This window comes from Betta splendens, chromosome 15 (genome assembly GCF_900634795.4).
Source record: "Betta splendens chromosome 15, fBetSpl5.4, whole genome shotgun sequence".
NCBI classification, from domain to species: domain Eukaryota; kingdom Metazoa; phylum Chordata; class Actinopteri; order Anabantiformes; family Osphronemidae; genus Betta; species Betta splendens.
The window spans coordinates 901,568-926,871 of NC_040895.2; the positions used below are offsets into that span (position 1 = coordinate 901,568).

A 25,304-nucleotide genomic window follows, 5' to 3' on the forward strand; every position below is an offset into this window, starting at 1 on the left:
TGTCCAGACCCCTCCAGCTTTCTGCGCTGTGTTCTAGTCGTGATTTGTTGAGGGGTGTGGGCAGCACAAGGACACCAGAGGCTGAGTATTCGAAGTTGCGGCCGGGACCTAAGGCTCCGCTTTTATTCTTTCCACAGAAAGCAAGAAAAGATCGTATCTCATCATATCTCTAATCAACAAAACCAGAAATAAAGAAATTCCTATCTGTCATAAATAATACCACAGGACAGTTATGAAATCTAAATGAAACACAGCCATTGAAAATAATTATGTATTAAACACAGAACTGAGGCCAAGCTACTGTCCAATATTATAAGACACTTAAGTAAATAACCAATTCGCTTAGTGCAAACATATAAATTCTGATAACAAAACATCGTGTAATGTCTAACACAAATATAAGACTTAATACATGCCCCCGATGAATGCCAGAACTTAATCCATTGCAAGATAATACCCGGTGGTCATGCAGGTGCTCACCTTTCCACAAAATGCAAGAAAACATAAAAAACTCCCGCGGCACCCAGAATACAACCGGTTCGGAAGTACGGTGTCCAGCGAGGGAAAATCCATGCTCCCCGCCCTACTACAGCCTCGCGCCACCTAGTGGTCATTACAAAGTGTGTAATTTTAATTGGTATATACATTTTACATTTTATATTTGAATTTTAACAACTATGTTTATCTGTTGTTTTAGCACAGGCAGGTCTGTTCTCTTGTTTGGTTTAATTTTTGTCTGGTATTGTGTATTCTTACAGTAGAGAAGGTTTTGACCTATATAATACTGAACATTTCACTAATCTACAATTCTTATTGCAGTACCTTTTGTTTTGATGAGGTGATGGTGGGGCGGCACAGTGGGGCAGTGGGTAGCACCGTTGCCTCACAGCAAGAAGGTTCGGGGTTTGATTCCCGGAGGCGGCCCTGGTGCCTTTCTGTGTGGAGTTTGCACGTTCTCCCCGTGTTTGCGTGGGTTCTCTCCGGGGTCCTCCCACAATCCAAAGACGTGCATTAGGTTGATTGGACTCTCTCCCGTAGGTGTGTGAGTGTGTGTGTGAATGGTTGTCTGTCTCTGGATGGACTGGCGACCCGTCCAGTACCCTGCCTCTCGCCCGCCAGCTGGATTAGGCTCCGGGTTAGACCTCGCATTAGGGAATAAGCGGTTTGGAAAATGGATGGAAATGGAGGTGATAGTGAGGACAGCCACAGCTTCCATCTGGTAGAGGAGTGCTTGTGCTCAGTCTCCCAAATAGTTATGAGATCAAGGTCCTGGTCATCTGTCTATATGGCAGAAACAAATCTGCAACATAAAATCCTAAATCTGCAAGGCCCTGCAAAAGCTTCTGTCCTCAAATTACATATTTCACTGAACTCTGTTTCTGAAGGGAAAACAATTTTATTCAGGAAATCATAGTATTGAAATTACATGTTTTTCTCTTTCTAATATGGTAAGCTATAAAGGTGAAAAGCATAAATAATATATAAATTTAAAAAAAATCATAATGAGTATTCCACTCACAAAAAACACATTTTTACTCAAATGGTAAAGGAGTTATTCCACAGGTGGTCTACATCCATCATACAATGAGTGTTTTAGTGTTTTATCCATCAGGAAAATCTGCCTTCATCTACAACAGAAGCATGAAGAGATGGCAACTCAGATTCTTCAACCCAGGAATCCCCAGCACCAGCTCACTAGCCTCTGTAGACTAGATACCCGTAACAACTTTAGATACAGAGAGATATTACTGTCAGGTTTATCAAGAATGATCAAAAAACAATACTAAAAAACCTAACTAAAAGAAGTAAAAATATGTCAGGTCAATATATCATTTGAACCAATGCTTTTTGTTCCCAGGTAGGTCATGCAGTGATTGCTCTGAATATTAATGCACATTTTATAAAAAAAAATGCAGCAGCACAAGTAAGACAAAAACAGTGTAAAATGTATTTATATTATTTCAGCTATGCTCTCAAACTTTTATTTATTGGGTGAAGACCTTTGTGAAGACTCCAGTCAGCTGGTCTGCACAGTCCTTTATTACACATCCTGGGACGCCATAAGGACCAGCCACCTTCCTCAGATTGACAGCTCACAGTGCCAGCCTCACTTGATGTTCCTCAAGAGTGAGACTTGTGCTGCTGTGGGCTGTGTAATAAAGTTGTGCCACCTCTGTTGTACTGATTTCAAAACAAGCAAGGAAGATATTCAACTCCTCCGCTAGTGAGACGTCACCTTTAGCAGCTTTGAGTTTGGTTCTGTAGTTGGTGAGGTGCTGGACACCCTGCCACACCTGCTGACTGTTGTTGCTGTCTGGGTGGTCCTCAATCCTCCTCCTGTAGTTTGCTTTGGCTCTGATGCCTCTCTTCAAATCGACTCGAGCTGCGCTGTAGAGATCTCTGTTGCCGGTTCTGTAAGTGGTGTTCCTTTATCTCAGCAGCTGATGTACTTCCCGGGTCATCCAAGGCTTCTGGTTGGGGTAGACCCAGACTTACAGCGTTAACTATTATAATTAACAAGTCGTTCACTTGTCTCTTAGACCCAATCTAGATGATTCACTCACTAGATAAGTGAGACAAAAAAGTTCTATCTTTAATATATAAAACTAAATCCACCAATCTCTGCTAACAGGCTATGCAGCACGTGCTTTTACGGTGGTTGTGGTCCAACCTTTATTAAAACCCTACTGGACCCTGGAGAACTAGCAACTCTATGCCAATATCCATCTAACCTTTATCTCTACAATTAGCTAATCAGCAATAAGTAGCCAAATAACGATGTGACCACCTGCATAGGAAGAACCTGTTTAAAGGTTTAGACCCATCATAGCAGAAACAGCTCTGCCTAGAGTCACTGATGGTCTGCTCTGAGCTGAACTAAAGGATAAACTACCCAGAATGCTTCTGTTTACCCACACTGCTATTTAGTTACCCAAAATACATCATCGGCACCCTGTGTGACAACCAGGGTCACGATAAAAGGATCCTCACCATATTAATTCTTTCACATGGATCATAAATAGTTTTCTGTACAACCTAAACAAAACATATAAACGAGCTTAGTGACAACTACATGAATCAAGAACTGCAAAGCAGAAAACGTAAGAAAATTATACAAATTATACTATGTGTTCAAATTATAACGTGCTGACAATTTATTGACTAATTGTTCTAATTTTTATGTGTGATTTGTTGGGCTTTAGTTGTATCAGCTTTTTGACTTGTGTGGGTTTGTTTGTGGCACTATAAAAATAAAAGTGAATTGAACGGAAACTGGATTAGGTGCAGTATTTACAGGTGATCCAAAAAACACAGGTGCAACAAAAAAAGGCATGATAAGGACAAACCTTTAATAGAATAGAATAGAATACCTTTATTGTCCCACAATGGGGAAATTACAATGTTGCAACAGCACAAAGACACATAGACATATATACAGAAGAAATGGCACAATAATAATAATAATAACACAATAATTATAAGAAATTAGAAATTAGAACTTAGAAGGAACACTGAAGTTTGGCCCAACTTCTTATAGGTCTGGTTCTGCCCCTTCCACTGGTAGGAACCATCCTCTAGAAAGATCTGGAAACTATTAGAAAGTAATCCTCAATATTCACCTTTCAACAGGTACTGTATACATCAATAACACCCAATAACACATATCCCCACAATAATCTCCAGGTACATTGAACACAAAAAATACAACACAAATAGCAGTTTAGACACAGTAAATATACTGGTCTTTCCTCATCACCCAACGTAGTGACAGTGAAGCCAATCGCTATATACGCTACGTCATATTTCCTTGTTTTAACTTTCGAGAGACTTAGGATTGTCTCATTAACTCCATCTATCTCCTTTGCCTTTCTTTTTATCCCAGTTAAATACTTTTCCGTGTTTTTTTATCTGCACTTCACTTCAATGCATCAGGCAGACCACCTGATGCATTGTTGTTACACCCATGGAGAGCATCCTTGCCACCACCACCGCGCCGCTAGAGGCGCTCCTGTGTTTTGTTGTGGGTAATCACCTGAGTTTCATTTCCTGTCTGTGTAATGAGTTGATGATACCCACCTACTTTTATGAGTACTTAAGTGATGTCTCTGTTTGGACACATGGTTGGTGTGTACGCGGTGGTGGCTGGTTGCTTCACCAAGTTACATGTTAAAGAGAGGAGTTTCTGATCAAGTGGAGATTTCGGTTTCTTTTGATGTCCTGTCCTGTTATGACCAGTGAAGGTAGTGATTGTCTTGTATTCATGTTTAGGTTGTTCTGCCCGTAGTGTTACAGAGCGTTGTTAGGTTTATGGTGAGTTTAGATTGTTTAATAGCGTTTACCTGCATTGCAGTGATTTTTAGTTCTTGGCTGTTTGTGTCTGAACTGAATCCTGCCGAGCAGTGAGTTTATGTTGTATTTACATAAACCCTTTATGTTAACTGTTATTTCCTGTGTGGGTCGCGCATTTGTGGTCTTCTCTCTCCCGGTTTCCCTGCGACCTGGTCAGTCGGTTGTGGCCAGGTGTGTGTGTGAAGGGTTACTTGCAGAGTGTTTTATTAGCGCTGCGTGTCCGCGTGGTGCTGGATGCATGTTGGCCGCGGTGCCAAAGTCCTCGGCTCAGTGACAGCGCGTTACTCCGAGCTTCCCTGCTCGGAGCGGGTGCTGTCATTCCTCCACGCCACTGCATCTCCTTTCTTGTCCCCAGTCCTCAGTCAAACCGACACGTCAAACACCGACGGGGCGAGTGTGTAACATAGGGGGCTCCACGTCCCACAGCCTCTCCCTGCTGCATAATTATGCTTCTGACTATACACGCTGCAGCTGTATACTGTAGGGCCTCATGGTGGCTGGTGTGACAATGAAAATACAAGAAAGGAGTGTTTTTTACATAAAAACACTTTATTAGCTTATACATACATCTCTAGATATAAGTTTTATAATAGCAGGAAATCAGGAATTGACTATTTATATAATTATAAATTTAAGCAACTTGTAAAAACATCGTAAGTGTTTCATAATATTTAGGCATTCAGCCTCATTATAAGGACTCAGCACGTTTTTGTAATGCTGCAATGTTCTGCTTTCAAAGAGAAACTGTTGACCTTAAAGTAATGTGCTGTCATGAATCTTAGTGGTTAAAAGACAGAACCCGACCTTATATCCAACAGTTATGTCACTGTAGATAAGTAGCATTTTTGACCACCTATTCATTAAACCAAAGAGGTTCCTCCAAAGAAGTCAAACATCCTCCTGCTATTAGAAGCTGATCCTGCACATTTAGGAGATAGTTGGTTAAATGAATGATGTTGCTTAAATGATAATTATGCATTTTGTTTCAAGCTGACCTCCCGATGCTTTTTATTTACATACTTTGCTTGTTAAGCCTTTCTGATGTTGGTGAATAATAATATAACTGAAGGAATATATTGTTTTACATTTGTTGAAACATTTTGGGTTAAAAAGTATATGTATGTTTTCATCGAAGTGTTAACTGATCCAGCTCGAATCTAGATTCATGGATCAGGCAAGACCCAGGCAAGAAGCTTGTGTTAGCAACATTAACTCTTTAATATTATGTTTGTCATCAGAGCAGAGCTGTAGTTTTTTAGATGATAAACACTAGCCTGTGATGTTTTTACAATTATTCCACTGTCGTCAGTAAATGTAAAACCACTTTTGTATAATATATATTGTTGCATAATATTGCACATAGAACAGGAATGTTTGAACTCGACCGGCTGGTTTTACAAAGAACTCTGTGAGACCTTAGCAGAAACCAAGTTGTTGTTTCTATTCATGTAGAGCACAGGACTGCAGTGGGTTTCCTACTATATTCGCCATGAGCATTAAAATACAAAGTATTGCTGGCTGAGCAATACTTTGTACAGAGCACAGAGAAACTGTGAAACAACTATGTGAAACACGTTTTGTCTTGTCACATACTGTACAGTACCGGAAGCAGAGCGTGGAACAGCGTAGTGTGAACAACAGCTGCTCTACATCAGCATGTTGGCTTTTGATGGGGGAGGTGTTGTTTTTTTAATCTTTTCCTCTTATTCTATTTCAAAGCAGTGTTTTGAAAGATGTCTTCACTGTTTTCCTTGTCATGTTGCAGAAATAATTACTAATTATTACCAGTTACGAAGAAATGCCAGCTTTGCTGTGGCCCTGCTGCACAGCAGACAGACTGTCACTACAGATCCATCTCTGGGAAAAGGAGATTAAACCCAACCAGTTTAGTTTAGGACCACAGCAAATCCTTATGAGACAGAAAACAAATTCACGCTTTGAGGTCAATACTTAAAACCCTGAAGATACTTTATGTAATGGTATAGAATGTATAAAAGAATAACACATTAAATCATGGCAAAACACTTCGACAATCCATGTCCTTGACCTGTAGCTGAGGTTCAAAGACAGACAAGGCCACAGAAATGCATGTGGCTTCAGTTGATGAGGGCGCTGACGGGGCCTTTGTGTAGCTTCCTAAAACGGGCCTGGACATATACAGAAGGAAGCTGGTGAAAGGTGTCAGGAATGTGTTCATATTGGCTGTTAAATGAGTCAGTTAGATTTAAGGTTACAGTGTTAGTGAACCTACTCTACTCCGTCTCCCCATTCTAATGAGCTCTGCTATGCTAGCACCATTCTTCAGCCATTCTTCAATAAATAACTCATCAGGAACAATAACAGATTGAGCCTTGCTTTAACACATAGAAGCAAAAATCTTTGGACTGCTGCCAAAGTAAAATTACGTGGATCATACAGTACAAATTAAAATGTGGGAGCAATAAATAATAAGTAAATATATATAGTTTTTTCTATTAAATGTTTAAATAAAAGCAAAGGTTTCTGTGTTATTTCCTGAGTCAGTGTCTGGTCCAGGAGTGGGTCTGTGTCAGTCTGTCATTCTGACCCATGTGAGATTTCAGGTATATATTGGTGCTCGTTTCGCATTACTCCATCAAGCTTCAGTGGTTTACTGTATGTATGCAATGGTACCACAAAAAGACGCAGTAACACAACCAAGAGAAATAACTGCTTTTCAGGTTTGACTGTATTCAGGCTTGTTGGAGTTAAACTTCTCATATACAGTACACATCATCTACACTTATCATACACTAACTGGCAGAGAGGGAGAATGTGTCAGCAGACACTACTCTTCATCTACCATGTCCTTCTTTCTCTTTGTGCAGAGGTAGGATTATTAGATATATTCAGATGTCCTTTCTGTCTTCCTCTTGTCTTTAGGGCGATGCAGTGATGCATCCACTCAAATAAAGATGTCCATTCTTTTCCATTGGTGCACAGAAAATGCATAGCAGTTGTAGCAGCAGCAGAGTCAGGGAGGACAGAGGGTCGGCTGTCACTTCAGCAGGTCGCTTAACCTGCTCCTCCACTCTTGGCTGCTTGACTTTGTTTTCGATGGATCCTCATCCTACCAGAGATATTTTCATTTTCTGGGATAAGTCATCACAGCAGCATCTGATCTAGGCGAGTCACTGTCAGGAGGCGTCAAAGCTGGAAAAAGAAGGTAAGAGAGCAATCACTGTGGACTGTGACTACCTGCTTAACATCTGACTGGTGGATTTTCTCCAAGACACTAGTTCTGTTCTTTACTAACCAAGAACAGCTTCCACTTATACAGCAACATCAAACCTTTAACAGGTCACTGTAAACTCAGAGATAATGCAGTTTCTTCAAAGTTGCTGTTAGACTGTATACATCAAATGTTTCAAACAATTGTTCGTCTGCCTCTCAATGCAAAACACTCTCATGAAGCTAAAGACCAGCTCTGGGTGGTAGTTTTGCATATTTATAATTACTGTTGCTAAAAGCAGGTATGTCTGTGCTGCGGTTTTCTATTATTTGGTTGATGCGTTTGAGTCACCCAGCAACAATTCACAAAAGGAAAAAGATCTCTGTATAAAGACTATATAAAGCATCTCCATAAGAAAATGCACAGTAAATGCTTCCATGCTGAATGTATTCCTGAAGAATTGCTGAAAGTAGCTGAAACATTTAAAACAGCTGAAAATAGCTGAAGCATGTAAAGCATTGATGAATGTATCTGAACAGAATTAATAGTTGTTTAAACAGAGCAGAAAATTTGTAGAAGTGGAGGACACTTGAAAAAGATTTGCTGAAATTAAAGAACTGCTGATGAAAATCAAGAAAGTGTATAAAGGTTTGCTTAGTTCGATTGAATATTTTGTTGCTTGCAGTGGCGCTGGTTGTAATGGCTCTTTTGCTTATTTTAACTAATCTTAAAACCACCATACCAGAGATGACAAAAGACTGGACTAGTTTTATGCTAACACTAAGGAAGCACCCGCTTCGGATGTTATCACCCATAACGAAAGGGCTGATCAGAACTTATCAGCCCATTCATACGGGCCAGTAGATGCCTGCTCTACCTACTCGCTAACAGCTAGCAGCTAGCTAAGTTGCTACGTTCAGCGGCTTCGGACGTTATTGTGATTAGGGTTAGGGTTAGGTAAAAGGTGGGGGTTCAGGTTACGATTAGCTAACACAATACAGCTAGCTACCTGCTAAGTTATACTCGCTAATAAATCAAAATCAAAAACTTTGATCCTCCCGTCTGAACAACAACCGCTCAACAGCGCCCCTACAGAGTGCTGGTTAAATCATCCAAGCCATGATCTACCTTACGGATCAATGACGGCGACCTACTGCACCTACTTGCTGCTGCCAGCAGGTAGGAAGGTACCTACCGGCCCATACGTTTAGGCTGCTAACCACTGATAATGACCATTGAATGGCGTGATAACATACGAAGCGGCTCAAGGAAGCATACTCTTCATCCCCCCTCCCTCCCCTGGGGAGAGCTGATCACAACATCATTCATCTGAAGCCTTTGTATAAACCTATTGTGCACAGGCAGCCTGTGGTGCCATGGGTTGTCAAGATGTGGTCTCCTGAATGTGAGTCTGCCCTGAGATACTGCCTTAGTACCACTGTGTGGACTGAGCTCTCTGATCTACATGGGAAGGATATTAATGCAATCACAGACTGCATCACGGACTATATTAACTCCTGGTTCGAAAACACTATACCCTCCCGGAAGGTGTGGTGTTTTACAAGCCGTGGATCACCCCTGATATTAAAACTCTACCAAGGAAAAGAAGAGGGCCGTCAGATCAGGGAACAAGGAGGAGCTGAGGACTGTACAGAAGGAGCTGAGGATGAAGATCAGAGAGGGGAAAAGCAGCTATAGGAGGAAGATGGAGGAGCAGCTACAACAGTAGAACGTCAGTGGGGTGTGGCAGAGCCTAAAGACCATCTCAAGCTTCAAAGAACCCCACACTCAAACAGAGGGGAACCGACGGTGGGCCACTGACCTAAATCTGCACTTCTGTAGGTTTGAACAGTGACCCCCTCCTCCCCCCGATGCTGCCGCATCCTCCCACTCCCTCAGCCCTTCACACTTCCAGCCCATTACTTCACCCGACCACCTCACAGCTCCATCAAACACAAAAGACCTCGCTAATTATGGATCTCCAAAGAAGAAACAAGAGACCAAGTGGCTACAAATCGGCAGTGGTGGAGGAACATGATACAAGACGTCTGCGATGGACGCTTCCGTACGGCACCTACAGGACCCTAAGGATGTCAAGCAAGCAAGCAACAGACACACATAAACTACATCAACTGTGCCTCATGGTGAGCTCAGCGATGGATCCGCTGCAGTTTGCCTACCAGCCTGGCATCGGAGTAGGTTTTCTGCAGAAGTTCTCAGATGACTCTCAAATTGTTTGACTTGTCACTGACGATGATAACGCAGAGTACAGAGAACTGACACAGAACTTTGTGGACTGGTGTCAGCAGAACCACCTTCTAATCAATGCAGGGAAGACCAAGAAGATGGTGGTAAACCTCCGCAGATGTCAGACCCTCCCCTCCTCATTCAGGGAATGACCATCCAGAGAATGGACTGTTATAAGTACCTGGGTGTTCATCTTAACAACAAACTAGACTGGACGAACAACACAGACGCACTATACAGGAAGGGTCAGAGCAGATTCTACCTACTAAGAAGGCTGAGGTCGTTTGGAGTGAAGGGAACACTCCTGAGGACTTTCCATGAATCTGTGGTGTCATCAGCCATCCTGTACAGTGTGGTCCGCTGGAGCAGCAGCATCACAGTGAGGGACAGGAAAGGACAGGACAGGTCATCAAATGTCCAGCTCTGTCCTGGGCTGCACTCAGGAGTCAGTGAGAGAGGTGGGAGACAGAAGGGTTCTGGCAAAATTTAAATCTATGCTGGACCACGAGTTCTACCCACTGCAGGACACACTGTTTGCCAGGACAGACTGATTCACTTTCTCTGTGGGAAGGAGAGATTCCGCAGGTCTTTCCTTCTTGCTGCTGTAAGACAAACATGGTGCACATTTCTAGTACACTGCCACACACATGCTACATCTCCAGGGCAATTGCACCAGTAACTTTAATATCTCACTCACTTTGTTTGATGCAGTCACCTTACCTCATTATTATGTGTACATAATCTTAATTGGTGCTTTTATTTTGAAAGTATATGAAGAAAGCCTGCGCAGGTAATTGCTAAACAGTAAATTAGTCTTATTAACTAGTCATAATAAACCAATTGAAATAAAAAATATTGCTATTTTTAACTAGAAATCTGGATTGGGGCTTTATTTTTGAAAGGATTTAAAAGACGTGTGTGTGCTTTATAGCTAAACTGTAAAATAGTCTCATTACTTGTCACAATTACCCATTCAAAAGCAGAAATTGCGGTATTAAAGCTAAAGATTTGATTTGGTGCTTTTATTTAAAAAAGATTTGGATGAGCGTGTGTGTTTTGAATAGCTAAACTGTGAAAAAGTCTCATGAACTAGTCAAACCAGGCTCATTCTGCGCTGTGCAGTTACACCCCTGCTAATCAGGCTTCTTAAACCAAAACCATAATAGCTTTAAAAAAAAATTACTTTATGAATGCCAAGACTTTAGTGAGCAACTGGTACGAGTTTTATGTTTTAAAACAAAAAATTGTGGCAACAGTCGCTATTTCAAAAATGTTCTTCTGTGTTTCTCTGAAAAATTCTCAGACAAATGAATTAGAGTCTACAGGAGGATTTCTGAAATTCTCTGCACTTTGTGGCAGCTACAGACTAAAGTATAGATAATAGGGCTTAATCACACACATTATTAGAAAGAAGACAAGTATGATTACGAACGAGTGAAAAAATTATGTTCATAAAGTAAAAACTGTGGCTATAGGGATGAGTTAAAGAGAAAAGTTCTGTCTTGAAAAACGAGCTATCGCACTCTACTGTAGCTGTGACATCACGCACTCTAGCGTGATGTCTACGGTGTGGGCTTTGTGGCTAATTGGAGCACTTTTTGGGGAAAACCTGATTAGAAGAGACGGCGTCCATCCTACGTTGAACGGAGCCTCTCTGCTTTCTAGTAACATGGCCATGTTGCTTAGCCTCCCCACTCCGTGACAACTCAGAGTGGAGCCCAGGACGCAGGGTCGCAGTCTTACACGCCTCTCTGCACGTTCTCTACAGCCGCGACCCACTCTTAGTCTTAGTTATCGCATAGAGACTGTGTCTGCTTCTCGACCACCTAAACTATACATGTCACACACAAATCAAAGAGGAGAGACTTACCAGAATTTAATAAACAACAAAACAGCTCCTCTTACAAAACAAAGTAACAGTAAGCTAATAAAGTGTGACTGATTAAATATCAGATCTCTCTCATCTAAATCCTTTTTAATAAATGACTTCATAAGTGACCATCACATAGATCTGTTCTGTCTCACTGAAACCTGGCTGCAGCAGGAGGAATATGTTACTTTAAATGAGTCGACTCCAAAGAGTCACATCAACTATCATGTTCCAAGAAGTACAGGTAGAGGTGGAGGAGTAGCAGCAATTTATAAATCAGATTTATTAATTACTCCTAAACCTAAACATAGTTATAACTCATTTGAGAGCATCACTCTGAGCCTTTCTCACCCAGACTCTAAAACTCAGAAGCCAGTTGTGTTTTGTATTGTTTATCGTCCTCCTGCTCCATATTCGGAGTTCTTAACAGAATTCTCTGAATTCTTATCTGACTTAGTTCTTAGCACAGATAAAGTCATTGTAGTGGGAGACTTTAACATTCATGTAGATGTTGACAGTAACTGTCTCCGCACTGCTTTTAACTCCTTAATAGACACTATTGGTTTTACACAGCAGGTAAATGAACCCACTCATCGTTTAACCTTGGTCTTGTCCTGACATATGGGGTTGAAATTGATAATTAAATAGTTCTTCCCCAAAACCCTCTGTTATCTGACCATTTCTTATTAACTTTTGAATTTAGCACAACTGACCCTATAACAGCTGGAAAGAAGTGTTACTATAGCAGATGTTTATCTGACAACGCTGTTGCCAGATTCAAGCAGATGATTCCATCATCTTTTGCCTCAATGTCTTGTAGATACACAGAGAACAGTCACCTTAATCCTTATGAACAGGTTGACTGTCTTGTGGATGATGCTGCAGCTTCTCTACGTACAATGTTAGACACAGTGGCTCCTCTGAAGAAGAAGACAGTGAATCAGAGGAGGTCAGCTTCGTGGTATAACTCAGAGATCCGCAGCCTAAAGCAAAGGACTAGACAACTAGAAAGACAATGGCGTTCCAACAAAATAAATGTAAACTGCATTGCATGGAAGGACAGTCTAATGAAATATAAAAAAGCACTTTGTGCTGCTAGAAAAACATATTATTCCTCCCTAATTGAGGAAAACAAAAACAACCCCAGGTTTCTTTTCAGCACTGTAGCCAGGCTGACAAAGAGTCATAGCTGTATTGAGTCTACTATCCCCTTAAATCTCAGCAGCAATGACTTTACCATTGGAGACCTGGGTGACCTGCGTCCGGGGGACTCCCTCTGGGGGTGCCTGCCTGTGCCCGGAGGGGTGTCTCTCCCCTGGGGCGCTGCCCCTGCTCGGGTGGGGCGCTGCCTGCCCTAGCGGTCCGACGCCCTCTGGTAGCTGCTCGGGCCTGTTGCAGGGGGGGGTTGGCGGACTACTCAGGCTAGAACCTTCATTGGGCCCTGGGCGGAGGCTGGCCCTCAATGCACAACTGCAGAGTATGTGTGTGGGTTTGAGTGTCACACTACACGGGGCGAGCATGGGCATACTTGAGCGAGAGAATGGGTAAGTGTGAAAGAAGGGTGAGGATGGCTCTGGCTGTGCTGCGTGTGGCGCCTGGGCAGTAGTACTGCGGTCCCTGGGTCTCGGCTGTCCCTTCCTGGCTGGGGGTTGTGGGGGGTGGTGGGATAGGTAGCAGAGCCAGTCGGGAACCTGGCTCTGCGGACCCTGACGCTCTGCTTCCCAACTACATTTCTCCGCATTCATCCACTTAGGTCTGCAAGGGGCGTCCTGCTGATGGAGGGACCAGGGCTACTGGGAAGTGGTTCCGTCCCTTCCAAGTGGGATGCTCTGCAGTTTTAATTGCATTAGTCATACACACTTGTCCAGGAATCTGGGGGCTCCTTCCGGGGGGGGCAGTAGACGGAGCCTTCCCATTGATAGCTCTGTCTGCTGGACCCCCCGGAGAATTGGGTATCTCCCAAAGTTCCTCATACTTAGCTACATACACATACATTTAGGGCCGGGGGTGGGCTCTTTCACTGGGGCCTGGGGCTGAGGCCAGTTGTGGCCTCGGCCACTGGCCCTGATGGAGAGATCACCACCCAGTTTTAACTGCAAAAAGACATTTAGAGCGAGGGGGGGCACTGTCCGGGGGACACACCGTCAGCCAGCGGTTGTGCTCCTGGAGGTGTCACCCACCTTCAGTGCACTTTAGTTCCACACACTCACGTCCAAGCTGGGTTGCAGGGTTCTGGGGGACCTTTTTCTGCTGCCCTCTGCCTCCCCCGGGTTGGGGGGGTTGGTCGGGGCTCGGGAGGAGCTGCGGTCCCTGCCTGGGGCCACATGGACGGCAGGCCGGAGACCTACCCTCCCCACGAATGTGATCAAGCGAATGGTGTGGGTGCGAGAATGTATCTGAGAGCGCATTGGTTCACGTATGATTGACTAGTTTGTTGTGAAAGAGTCTATGGTGCGTGTGTGTTGATGTGATGATGCGTGTTGCTCATGTGGGTGGGTGTATGTGTCTGTGTTTGTGTGAGTTGGTATGCGTGTGGTGCGGTTGAAGTGTGGGGGGTCCAGTTTTTCGCCCGGGGTACGATGATCGTCTGCCTGGGTGGTCTCTTTTCTGCTGACCCCCACCAATTGCTGGCCTTGTGCTGCAGGCCGGTGTGGTGCCAGGGGATGAGGTCGGGCCGATGGGGTAGGCCCCGCTCCGCCCATGTGGGGGTGGTGGACTAGGGGCGGGCCCCACTCTGGGCGCGGGGGCATCTTCTGGCGGGCTCCCTACGGACAGTGGGTCCTCGGGCTCTACTCTTTCAGGCCGACCCTACCGCCGGGGGGAGTGTTTGCCCCTGGTTCTCATGGGGCGGACAGCGTTGACCCCCGGTGGCCCACTCTGGCCTCGGGTGCTGTCTCTCTGTGGCAGCTCTGCCTGGGGGGCTCTGTGTGGGCGGCTTGGGTAGCAACACCTGCCCTCCTGGAACTGAAGTTGTGTGGGCTCCCTGGCTGCTGGGATTCCTTCCTCTGCTTGCTGGATGGGCGTAGTGGCGGAGCCCCTCACATCACCCTGGCTTCCACAAGTGGCATTGTTCATGCACCAACGTCTGCCTCACCCTTTGGGTGAATAATATCAAGCTACAGCCTTACTAACCTTGTAGTGGGACACTTTCCAAATCCAACTGTAAGTATTATTGATACTTATCACTACCAATATGAATAATGTGTGAATATGGAATTTGTGGTGTTGTATGTCATGACTTTTATTAAGTAGTATGGGATATGTATAATAATGCACATATGTATGTATATTGTATGTATATGTTTGAATTATGTATGTGCACATACCTTAGCACTATTATTGGTATTAGTATTAATCTCCAAGGTAAACCACAGTACAAAAATTGTTTAGTTATGAATGTGTTAGCCTAAGGTACATCCATGCTTCTTATTTATTTTATTTATTTATTTATTTTTTTGCTCCGATTGTTTACTTAACAGATTTGCTTGGTTTCAGCAGCTGGTTGCACCCCTTAACCCCCCCCCACCTTCCCGCATACACACCCTAAAGCAGAAACCTAACCTGTCCACCAACACAGCAACATCACACACATTTTGGATTAGCTAAATAAACCATTAAATAAACCATAAATCAGGAAGAGTATATATATATATATTACACTGAATTTAGCAAGCAGCGTAATATATGCTGCTTGCTAAACTGCTGGACAGAACAAAAAAAAAAAAATTAAAAAATTAACTCTTCCGAGTCGTCCACTTGTCTTTTAGATCCAATCCCAACCAGATTACTCAAAGAAGTTCTACCTTTAATCAGCTCGTCCATATTAAATCAAATCAACCAATCTTTACAACTAGGCTATGTACCACAGGCTTTTAAGGTGGCTGTGGTCAAACCTCTATTGAAAAAAACAACCCTGGACCCTGGACGACTAGCCAACTATAGGCCCATTTCAAATTTACCCTTTATTTCCAAAATTTTGGAAAAAATTGTGGCTAAACAATTATCTGACCACCTGAGTGGGAATAACCTGTACGAAGATTTTCAGTCAGGATTTAGAAAACATCATAGCACAGAAACAGCTCTGGTTAGAGTCACTAATGATCTTCTATTAGCTTCGGACAATGGTCTAGTTTCTGTCCTTGTCCTGTTAGATCTTAGTGCTGCATTTGATACAATTGATCATAACATTCTATTACAGACACTAGAACATAGAATTGGGATTAAAGGAACAGCATTGGGATGGTTTAAATCCTATTTGTTGAACAGATTCCAGTTTCTTCATGTTAATGATGAATTCTCCACATGCACAAGGATTAGCTATGGAGTACCACAGGGTTCTGTGCTGGTTCCAATTCTGTTTAGCCTATACATGTCTCCTCTAGGTGAGATTATTAGAAAGCATTCTATTAATTTTCATTTTTATGCAGATGATACTCAGCTATATATGTCCTTGGAACCAAATGAAACAGAACAACTAGTCAAAATTCAGGGTTGTTTAAAAGACATCAAATCCTGGATGTCCCAAAACTTCCTTCAACTAAACTCAGATAAAACCGAGATTCTTGTTGTTGGTCCTAAAAATCTGAGAGACACTATTGAGTCAGCTAGCCACCCTGGATGGCATAACATTAGCTTCAAATTCTACTGTGAGGAACCTTGGTGTCATCTTTGACCAGGATCTCTCTTTTACATCATACATTAAACAAATCTTCAGAACCGCCTACTTCCACCTTAGAAATATAGTTAAAATCAGAACCCCGCACAGTGAAGAGGTGGACAGCTGAGAGCGACGAGCCTCTCAGGGACTGTTTTAACACCCCTGTGTGGACGGAGCACTGCGACCCACATGGGGAGGACATAAACGCAATAACAGACTGTGTAACGGACTACATAAACTTCTGCTGTGAAAACACTGTTCCCTCCAGGCGGGTTCGGTGTTTCACCAACAGCAAGCCGTGGGTCACCTCTGATATTAAAGCTCTGCTAAAGGAGAAGAAGAGAGCATTTAAATCAGGAGACAGGGAGGAGCTGAGGAGGGTGCAGAAGGAGCTGAGGAGGAAAATCCCTGAGGGGAAGTCCAGCTACAGGAGGAAGATGGAGGAACAGCTGCAGCAGAACAATGTCAGTGAGGTGTGGAGGAGCCTGAAAACCATCTCAGGCTTCAAAGCTCCACACCCACAGGCTGAGGGGGACCTGAGCTGGGTCAACGAGCTGAACTCATACTTAAATAGGTTTGACCAAGCACCCACTCACACCTCCCAGCAGCTGCCTCCAAACCTCTTGTCACCTCATATCACTGGATTACTAGCCCCCACAGCCCTTCACACCTTTACACAAAGCCCTCTACCCTCAGCCCTGACGACTGGTGACTCATCCCAACAACACCCCCTCACTTCACACCACACTGAGACACTCCCTCAACCCCTATCCTTCTCCAGCACCCAGGTGAGAAGTGAGCTCAGGAAGATCAAGGCCAGGAAAGCAGCTGGACCAGACGGCATCAGCTCCAGACTCCTAAAGTCCTGTGCAGGCGAACTGTGTGGAGTTATGGAGCATGTCTTCAACCTGAGCCTCAAGCTGAGGGTGGTACCACAGCTCTGAAAGACCTCCTGCGTGGTACCAGTGCCCAAGACACCGCACGTCAAAGACCCCAGCAGCATCACACCTGATGAAGACACTGGAGAGACTGGTCCTGGGTCACCTCCGCTCTGCGGTGGGAACCTACCTGGACCCGCTGCAGTTCGCCTACCGACACGGCATAGGAGAAGACAACGCAGTCATCTTCCTCCTACATCGAGCTCTTTCCCACCTAGAGAAGCCCGGCAGCACTGTGAGGATCATGTTCTTTGACTTCTCCAGGGCCTTCAACACCATCCAGCCGGTGCTTCTGAAACACAAACTGGAGGAGGCTGGTGTGGACCTTCATCTGACAGAGTGGTTCATGGACTATCTCACAAACAGGCCTCAGTAGACTGCTGGGGGACTTAATTTATACACTGAGCTCCTCTGTTTCCTTCTACCTCCTCTGTCCAATAACCTCCCATCATTGTCCCATGTATAACTAACCTTGTCTCTTTCTCTTCAGTAGTTGTGCTTCTCTCCTCTCTCTTTCTCTTTCTCCCCCCACTCTCTCTCCCACTCTGTCCTCACCTACAGGTATCATTGGACTCAAAGTTTGGTGTCTGTGATGGGCAGCTGCGGATCCAACCATCCTGCCTGCATCCAGACCCTGGTCCTACCATCCTGCCTGTGCTCGGTTGTTGCTTGTTGTTGCTTGTTGCTGTTGCTGTGCTTTTCTCTCTCTCTATCCTCTCACCCCAACCGGTCGAGGCAGATGGCCGCCCACATCCAGTCTGGTTCTGCTGGAGGTTTCTTCCTCGTTAGAGAGGGAGTTTTTCCTCTCCACTGTTGCTGTCAAATTGCTTGCTGTATGTGGGATTTGTTGGGTTTAGTTGTGAGGTTTTAAACCTTACTTTGTAAAGTGCCTTGAAATAACTTTGTTGTGATTTGGCGCTATATAAATAAAATTGAATTGAATTGAATTGAATAGCTCACACAATAGACACTAATAGAAAAGCTAAATATTTACCAAAAAACAGCCAATATTTAAAATGCTAAAGATCAAAAACTATTTAACATATTAAAAAAGCTGAAGGGAAAATTAATGTTTTTTTATTAATTAATGACTGTTTTAAAGTTTGAACGGTGTCTGTAGCTTAAGTTATGCTGTGAAGTAGTTAAAGCTGAAAGAAGACAGAGTTGAAGAGTATTGAAAAAGGTTTTCCATTCTTTCCAATGGAGAAAATTTTATGAAAAAAAACTAATAACTTGAAAAACATGAATGAAAAAGTTGTATGTAAGCAAACTCCTTAAAAGCCCTAATATTTTGATATTTGAATGGTTTTTGTAGCTGAAAGGATATGGAACTAGAGAGAAGCAGAATAACGTACATAATAATAATAATAATACGTAGATAAAGCATTTCCAGAGCAAAATGCATGTATCCATGAATGTATCCATGCTAAATGTATTTCTAAAGAATTTCTGAAAGTAGCTGAAACATTTAAAACATAGATGAATGTAGCTAAAGCCTGGAAAGCATAGATTAAGGTATCTGAAGAGAATTAGGATTTGTTTTAACAGAGTTGAAATTCAGAAGAAGCTGAAGTAGTTGAATTTCAACAGGAGGGAACTTGAAAAAGATTTGCTGAAATTAGAGAAATTCTGAAAATGAAAGAAAGTGTGTAAAGGTTTGCTTAGTTTGAGGTGATATAGCTAAATGTATCAAAAGAGCTAAATATTATAATGAAATAGTTTTGAGTTAAAGAGCTGAAAGAATAACTAAATAGTGGAAATATTGAATAAAGCCGAAAGTAGCTGCAGAGGAAGTAGTTGAATTTTAAATTGAAAAAAGTAGGAGCTTTGGAGGAAGGATCTTCAGTAATCATAATTAACTAGTTAAACCAAAAACATAACAATTTAGGCTAAAGATTTAGATTGTTGCTTTTATTTTGAAAGAATTTGGAAGAACTGTGTGTGGGGGTAATTGCTAAATTATAAAATACTAATTTGTCATATTTACCCTCCAAATCCAGAAATCTTACTATAAAAGTTATAGTTTTATAGTGTTGCTTCTATTTTGAAAGGATTTAAAGAACGTGTGTGGACAATTGCTAAACAATGACACAGTCTTATTAATTACACATTCAGATGCATAAAAATGACTAAAAAGCTAATAATTTGAATGGATGCTTTTATTTTGAAAGGATATGGAAGGAGCATGTGTAGGCAATTTCTAAATCGTAAATAATAAATAAATTAACTAGTCATAATAAAGCAGTTGGAAGCAGAAATATTGCTATTTTCGCTAAAGTTCTGGATTGGTGCATTTAATTTGAAAGGATGTAAAGGAAGCCTGTGCTAAACAGAAAAAATAGTCATTGCTAAACAGTAAAATAGTCTTTGGGCGTCAGGATGTGTGTGTGCTTAATAGCTAAACTGTAAAATAGTCTCATTATTTGTCACAATTAACCATTCAAAAGCAGAAATATTGCTAAAGATCTGGATTGGTGCTTTTATTTTGAAAGGATATGAAATAGGTGTGTGTGGGTAATTGCTAAATTGTAAAATAGTCTCATTACTTGTGACAGTTACCCATTCCAAAGCAATAATAGTGTTAAAACAAAAAATGGATTGGTGCTTCTATTTTAAAATGATTCAGAGCGGCCTTCATTGGACCCTGGGCGGAGGTTGGCCCTCAATGCACAACCGCAGACTATGTGTGTAGGTTTGAGTGGAGCACTGCATTGGGTGAGCATGGGCAGTCGGGAACCTGGCTCTGCGGACCCTGGTGCTCTGCTTCCCAACTACATTTCACCACATTCATCCACTTAGGTCTGCAAGGGGCGTCCTGCTGATGGAGGGGCCAGGGCTACCGGGAAGTGATTCCGTCCCTCCCAAGTGGGATGCTCTGCGGTTTTAATTGCATTAGTCATACACACTCATCCAGGAATCTGTGGGCTCCCTCCGGGGGGGCCAGTGGACAGAGCCTTCACATTGATGGCTTTGTCTGCTGGACCCATCTGGGAATTGGTGATCTCCCAAAGTTCTTCATACATACAGATGGAGCGGCAAATTTTCGTTGCCTCGTTGCTGCAGGATTTCACACTGATCTTGTCATGACATTAGCATGACTTAGGTATCATCCCACCTAGCCCCCCTACACCAGTCATGACCCCCCACTGTGATATACTTAATGCATGGCTGCCTTGTTAACACCCCCTAAACCTTTTTTAAGAAATTACTGCAATTGCACATTCATGCACCAGGTCGAGAAGTGATCCAGGCCCACAGGCAGATTGGAAGTGCATGAGGTTTGTGTACTATATATATATATAAAGCATATATATATACACACACAACACACTCTATTCTCACCCTCCGCGGGTGGTCTCATCCACTTTCCAAGCTCGGGTCCTCTACCAGAGGCCAGGGAGCTTGAGGGTTCTGCGCAGTATCTTTGCTGTTCCTAGGACTGCACTTTTCTGGACTGAGATTTCGGATGTTTTTCCAGGGATCTGTCGTAGCCACTCCTCCAGTTTGGGGGTCACAGCCCCTAGTGCTCCGATCACCACAGGCACCACTGTGGCCTTCACCTTCCAAGCCTTCTCCAGTTCTTCTCTGAGCCCTTGGTATTTCTCTAGTTTCTCATGTTCCTTTTTCCTGATGTTGCCATCGCTTGGTATTGCCACATCCACCACTACGGCTTTCCTCTGCTCTTTATCCACCACCACAATGTCTGGTTGGTTCGCCATTACCATTCTGTCAGTCTGGATCTGGAAGTCCCACAGGATCTTGGCTCGCTCGTTCTCTACCACCTTGGGAGGTGTTTCCCACTTTGACCTTGGGGTTTCCAGTCCATACTCCACGCAGATGTTCCTGTATACTATGCCAGCCACTTGGTTATGGCGTTCCATGTATGCTTTGCCTGCCAGCATCTTACACCCTGCAGTTATGTGCTGGACCGTCTCTGGGGCCTCTTTGCACAGTCTACACCTTGGGTCTTGTCTGGTGTGGTAGATCTGGGCCTCTATGGCTCTGGTGCTCAGGGCCTGCTCCTGTGCAGCCAGGATGAGTGCCTCTGTGCTGTCCTTCAGCCCAGCCCTTTCAAGCCATTGGTAGGATTTGTTGAGATCAGCCACTTCAGTTATGTTCCGGTGGTACATCCCGTGCAAGGGCTTGTCCTCCCATGATGGTCCCTCTTCCAGCATCTCATCCTCTGTTCTCCACTGCCTGAGACATTCACTCAGCACGTCATCTGTCGGGGCCTTATCCTTGATGTACTTATGGATCTTGGATGTTTCATCCCGGATAGTGGCTCTCACGCTCACTAGTCCTCGGCCTCCTTCCTTGCGGCTAGCGTACAGTCTCAGGGTGCTGGATTTGGGGTGGAACCCTCCGTGCATGGTGAGGAGCTTTCGTGTCTTAACATCTGTGGTCTGTATCTCTTCCTTTGGCCACCTTATTATTCCTGCAGGGTATCTGATCACTGGCAGAGCGTAGTTGTTTATTGCCCGGGATTTGTTCTTGCCATTGAGCTGGCTTCTTAGGACTTGGCTTACTCGTTGGAGGTATTTGGCTGTTGCCGCATTCCTTGTTGCCTGTTCAAGGTTGCCGTTTGCCTGTGGTATTCCAAGGTACTTGTAATTGTCCTCAATGTCTGCTATTGTTCCTTCTGGGAGTGAGACCACTTCTGTGTGGATTACCTTGCCTCTCTTTGTCACCATCCTCCCATATTTCTCGAGTCCGAATGACATCCCGATGTCCGAGCTGTAGATCCTGGTGGTGTGTATCAGCGAGTCGATGTCTCGCTCACTCTTGGCGTACAGCTTGATGTCATCCATGTAGAGGAGGTGACTTATGGTGGCCCCGTTCCGGAGTCGGTATCCATAGCCAGTCTTGTTTATTATTTGGCTGAGGGGGTTCAGACCTATGCAGAACAGCAGTGGGGACAGTGCATCTCCTTGGTATATGCCACATTTGATGGATACTTGGGCAAGTGGCTTCCCATTGGCTTCAAGGGTGGTTCTCCACAACCTCATCGAGTTTGCAATGAAGGCCCTTAGAGTTCTGTTGATGTTGTACAGCTCCAAGCATTCAGTGATCCATGTGTGTGGCATTGAGTCATAGGCTTTCTTGTAGTCGATCCAGGCTGTGCACAGGTTGGTGTGTCGCATTCTGCAGTCTTGGGCGACTGTTCTGTCTACCAGGAGTTGGTGTTTGGCTCCTCTGGTATCCTTACCAATGCCCTTCTGTGCTTCGCTCATGTATTGACTCATGTGCCCACTTATCTTAGCTGCGATGATGCCTGACATGAGCTTCCATGTTGTGGAGAGACAGGTTATTGGCCGGTAGTTGGATGGGACTGTGCCCTTTGAGGGATCCTTCATTATCAGGATCGTTCGCCCTTCGGTTAGCCATTCAGGGTGAGTCCCATCCCTTAGCAGCTGGTTCATTTGTGCTGCCAGGCGCTCATGGATTGCAGTGAGCTTCTTTAGCCAGTAGGCGTGGATCATGTCAGGGCCAGGTGCTGTCCAGTTTTTCATACCTGAGACTCTATGTTGGATGTCTGCCACTGTGATAGTCACTGGATTCTGTTCAGGGAGGTTGCTGTGGTCTTCCCTCAGATCCACCAGCCACTGTGCATCACTGTTGTGTGATGCCTCCCTTTCCCATATACCCTTCCAGTACTGTTCAGTTTCCAGCCTTGGTGGGTCTGCTCTGTTGTTATTACCCTGCCATTGAGAGTACACTTTCGCAGGTTGTGTTGTGAACAGCCAGTTTATTCGTCTGGCTTCGTTATCTCTGGTGTATCTCTTTAGGCGGCTGGCCAAGGCTTGTAGCCTTTGCTTAGCAGTTTTGAGTGCTTCAGGTATGGTCATCTGGCTGTACCTCTTAGGCATTGGTCTTTTCATTGCACCTCTCTGGGCCTCTGTCATTTGGCTCACTTCCCTCCGAGCTGCCTTGATTCTTGCCTCCAACCTTCGTTTCCATGGTGGGTATTGTTTCTCATGGCTCCCATGGTTGCTCTTATAGCCAAGCATCTCTAGGATCACTGATGCTGAAGCGTATATCAGCTCATTGGTTTCTGTGATTGTTGTGGTAGGGATCGCTCTCAATGCTGCATTCACATCTTCCATGAGACTTTCTGATGGTACTTCACTTAGCCGTTGTAGTGGGGTTTGGGGTTGCCTGTTCAATCTCGCCATGATCTTATCTTTCAGGTCAGTCGCTGCCTCGCTCAGCGTATCTGTGCTTATTGGGGCTTCGTACCCAATTTCCGGTTGGGGAGATGGTGAAACCTCCCCTCTGACCTGGCGTCCTGGCTCCCCCTTGCCGTAGCATTTGTGTTGTATCTCGTCAATCTCAAGTTGTGATAGCAGTTGCCGTTTGTGGATGTTGGAACACTGAGCTACTAGTTGCTTCGCCGTCAGCCTTGAATGTGGGTTTCTCCGTTCCCATTCGCCACACATTCTATTCATGTAACCCCTCTGACTAGGGTTACTTGAGTAGTAGCATTCCAACAGGACCTTGTTCTCGCATCTCAGCCATTTCTTTCTTGTTCCAGTAGCCCACTTCTCGCCAAGGTGCTCTGGTTCCCCAACACCTGACGCAGACCTTGTTAGACCGGGCGACGTCTGAGCCGGTATCTCATGTGGTTCATTGTCTCTCATGATATGAGGTAGGCGGTAGCTTGAAGGGTCTTGCCCAAGGACCCACACTGGGAACCGGGAACCCCCCGCATGCAAGTCCTGTGACTTTACCGATATATATATATATATATATATATATATATATATATATATATATATATATATATATATATATATAGATAGATAGATAGATAGATAGATAGATAGATAGATAGATAGATAGATAGATAGATAGATAGATAGATATATAGATAGATAGATATATATCAGACGTCGCCCGGTCTAACAAGGTCTGCGTCAGGTGTTGGGGAACCAGAGCACCTTGGCGAGAAGTGGGCTACTGGAACAAGAAAGAAATGGCTGAGATGCGAGAACAAGGCTCTGTTGGAATGCTACTACTCAAGTAACCCTAGTCAGAGGGGTTACATGCAAAGAATGTGCGGTGAATGGGAACGGAGAAACCCACATTCAAGGCTGACGGCGAAGCAACTAGTAGCTCAGTGTTCCAACATCCACAAAAGGCAACTGCTATCACAACTTCAGATTGACGAGATACAACACAAATGCTACGGCAAGGGGGAGCCAGGACGCCAGGTCAGAGGGGAGGTTTCACCATCTCCCCAACCGGAAATTGGGTACGAAGCCCCAATAAGCACAGATACGCTGAGCGAGGCAGCGACTGACCTGATGAGATCATGGCGAGATTGAACAGGCAACCCCGAACCCCACTACAACGGCTAAGTGAAGTACCATCAGAAAGTCTCATGAAAGATGTGAATGCAGCATTGCAGCATCCCTACCACAACAATCACAGAAACCAATGAGCTGATATACGCTTCAGCATCAGTGATCCTACAGGTGCTTGGTTATAAGAGCAACCATCGGAGCCATGAGAAACAATACCCACCATGGAAACGAAGGTTGGAGGCAAAAATCAAGGCAGCTCGGAAGGAAGTGAGCCAAATGACAGAGGCCCAGAGAGGTGCAATGAAAAGACCAATGCCTAAGAGGTACAGCCAGATGACCATACCTGAAGCACTCGAAACTGCCAAGCAAAGGCTACAAGCCTTGGCCAGCCGCCTAAAGAGATACACCAGAGATAACGAAGCCAAACGAATAAACCGGCTGTTCGCAACACAACCTGCGAAAGTGTACTCTCAATGGCAGGGTAATAACAACAGAGCAGACCCACCAAGGCTGGAAACTGAACAGTACTGGAAGGGTATATGGGAAAGGGAGGCATCACACAACAGTGATGCACAGTGGCTGGTGGATCTGAGGGAAGACCACAGCAACCTCCCTGAACAGAATCCAGTGACTATCACAGTGGCAGACATCCAACATAGAGTCTCAGGTATGAAAAACTGGACAGCACCCGGCCCTGACATGATCCACGCCTACTGGCTAAAGAAGCTCACTGCAATCCATGAGCGCC

General features: G+C 44.2%; 2 protein-coding genes across 8 annotated transcripts in view; both read right to left on the minus strand.

Moving 5' to 3' along the window:
* The window catches only part of LOC129603092 (uncharacterized), a 64,851-nt gene extending 40,917 nt beyond the window's left edge, over window positions 1-23,934 (minus strand). Inside the window, exons 1-2 of one of the 2 annotated variants that reach the window (XR_008692683.1) lie at window positions 22,765-23,934; window positions 15,200-18,207 (exon numbers count right to left, since the gene is read on the minus strand). Coding sequence is in view for 1 of the 2 variants with exons in the window: in XM_055502833.1 (XP_055358808.1) it covers window positions 18,038-18,207; window positions 22,765-23,890 (1,296 nt within the window). In the remaining variant the exon portion in view is untranslated. Of the gene's footprint in view, window positions 1-15,181; window positions 18,208-22,764 lie in introns of those variants that run through there. The other variant, XM_055502833.1, reaches the window with a different exon arrangement.
* The window catches only part of LOC114870649 (coiled-coil domain-containing protein 85A-like), a 115,435-nt gene that overhangs the window by 36,816 nt on the left and 53,315 nt on the right, over window positions 1-25,304 (minus strand). For 5 of the 6 annotated variants that reach the window (XR_008692681.1, XR_008692682.1, XR_003788404.3 and 2 more), the window contains one exon: window positions 3,349-7,521. The exons of the other annotated variant lie outside the window; for it this stretch is intronic. Coding sequence is in view for 2 of the 5 variants with exons in the window: in XM_029175565.3 (XP_029031398.1) it covers window positions 7,506-7,521 (16 nt within the window). In the remaining 3 variants the exon portion in view is untranslated. Of the gene's footprint in view, window positions 1-3,348; window positions 7,522-25,304 lie in introns of those variants that run through there. 6 annotated transcript variants of the gene reach the window in all.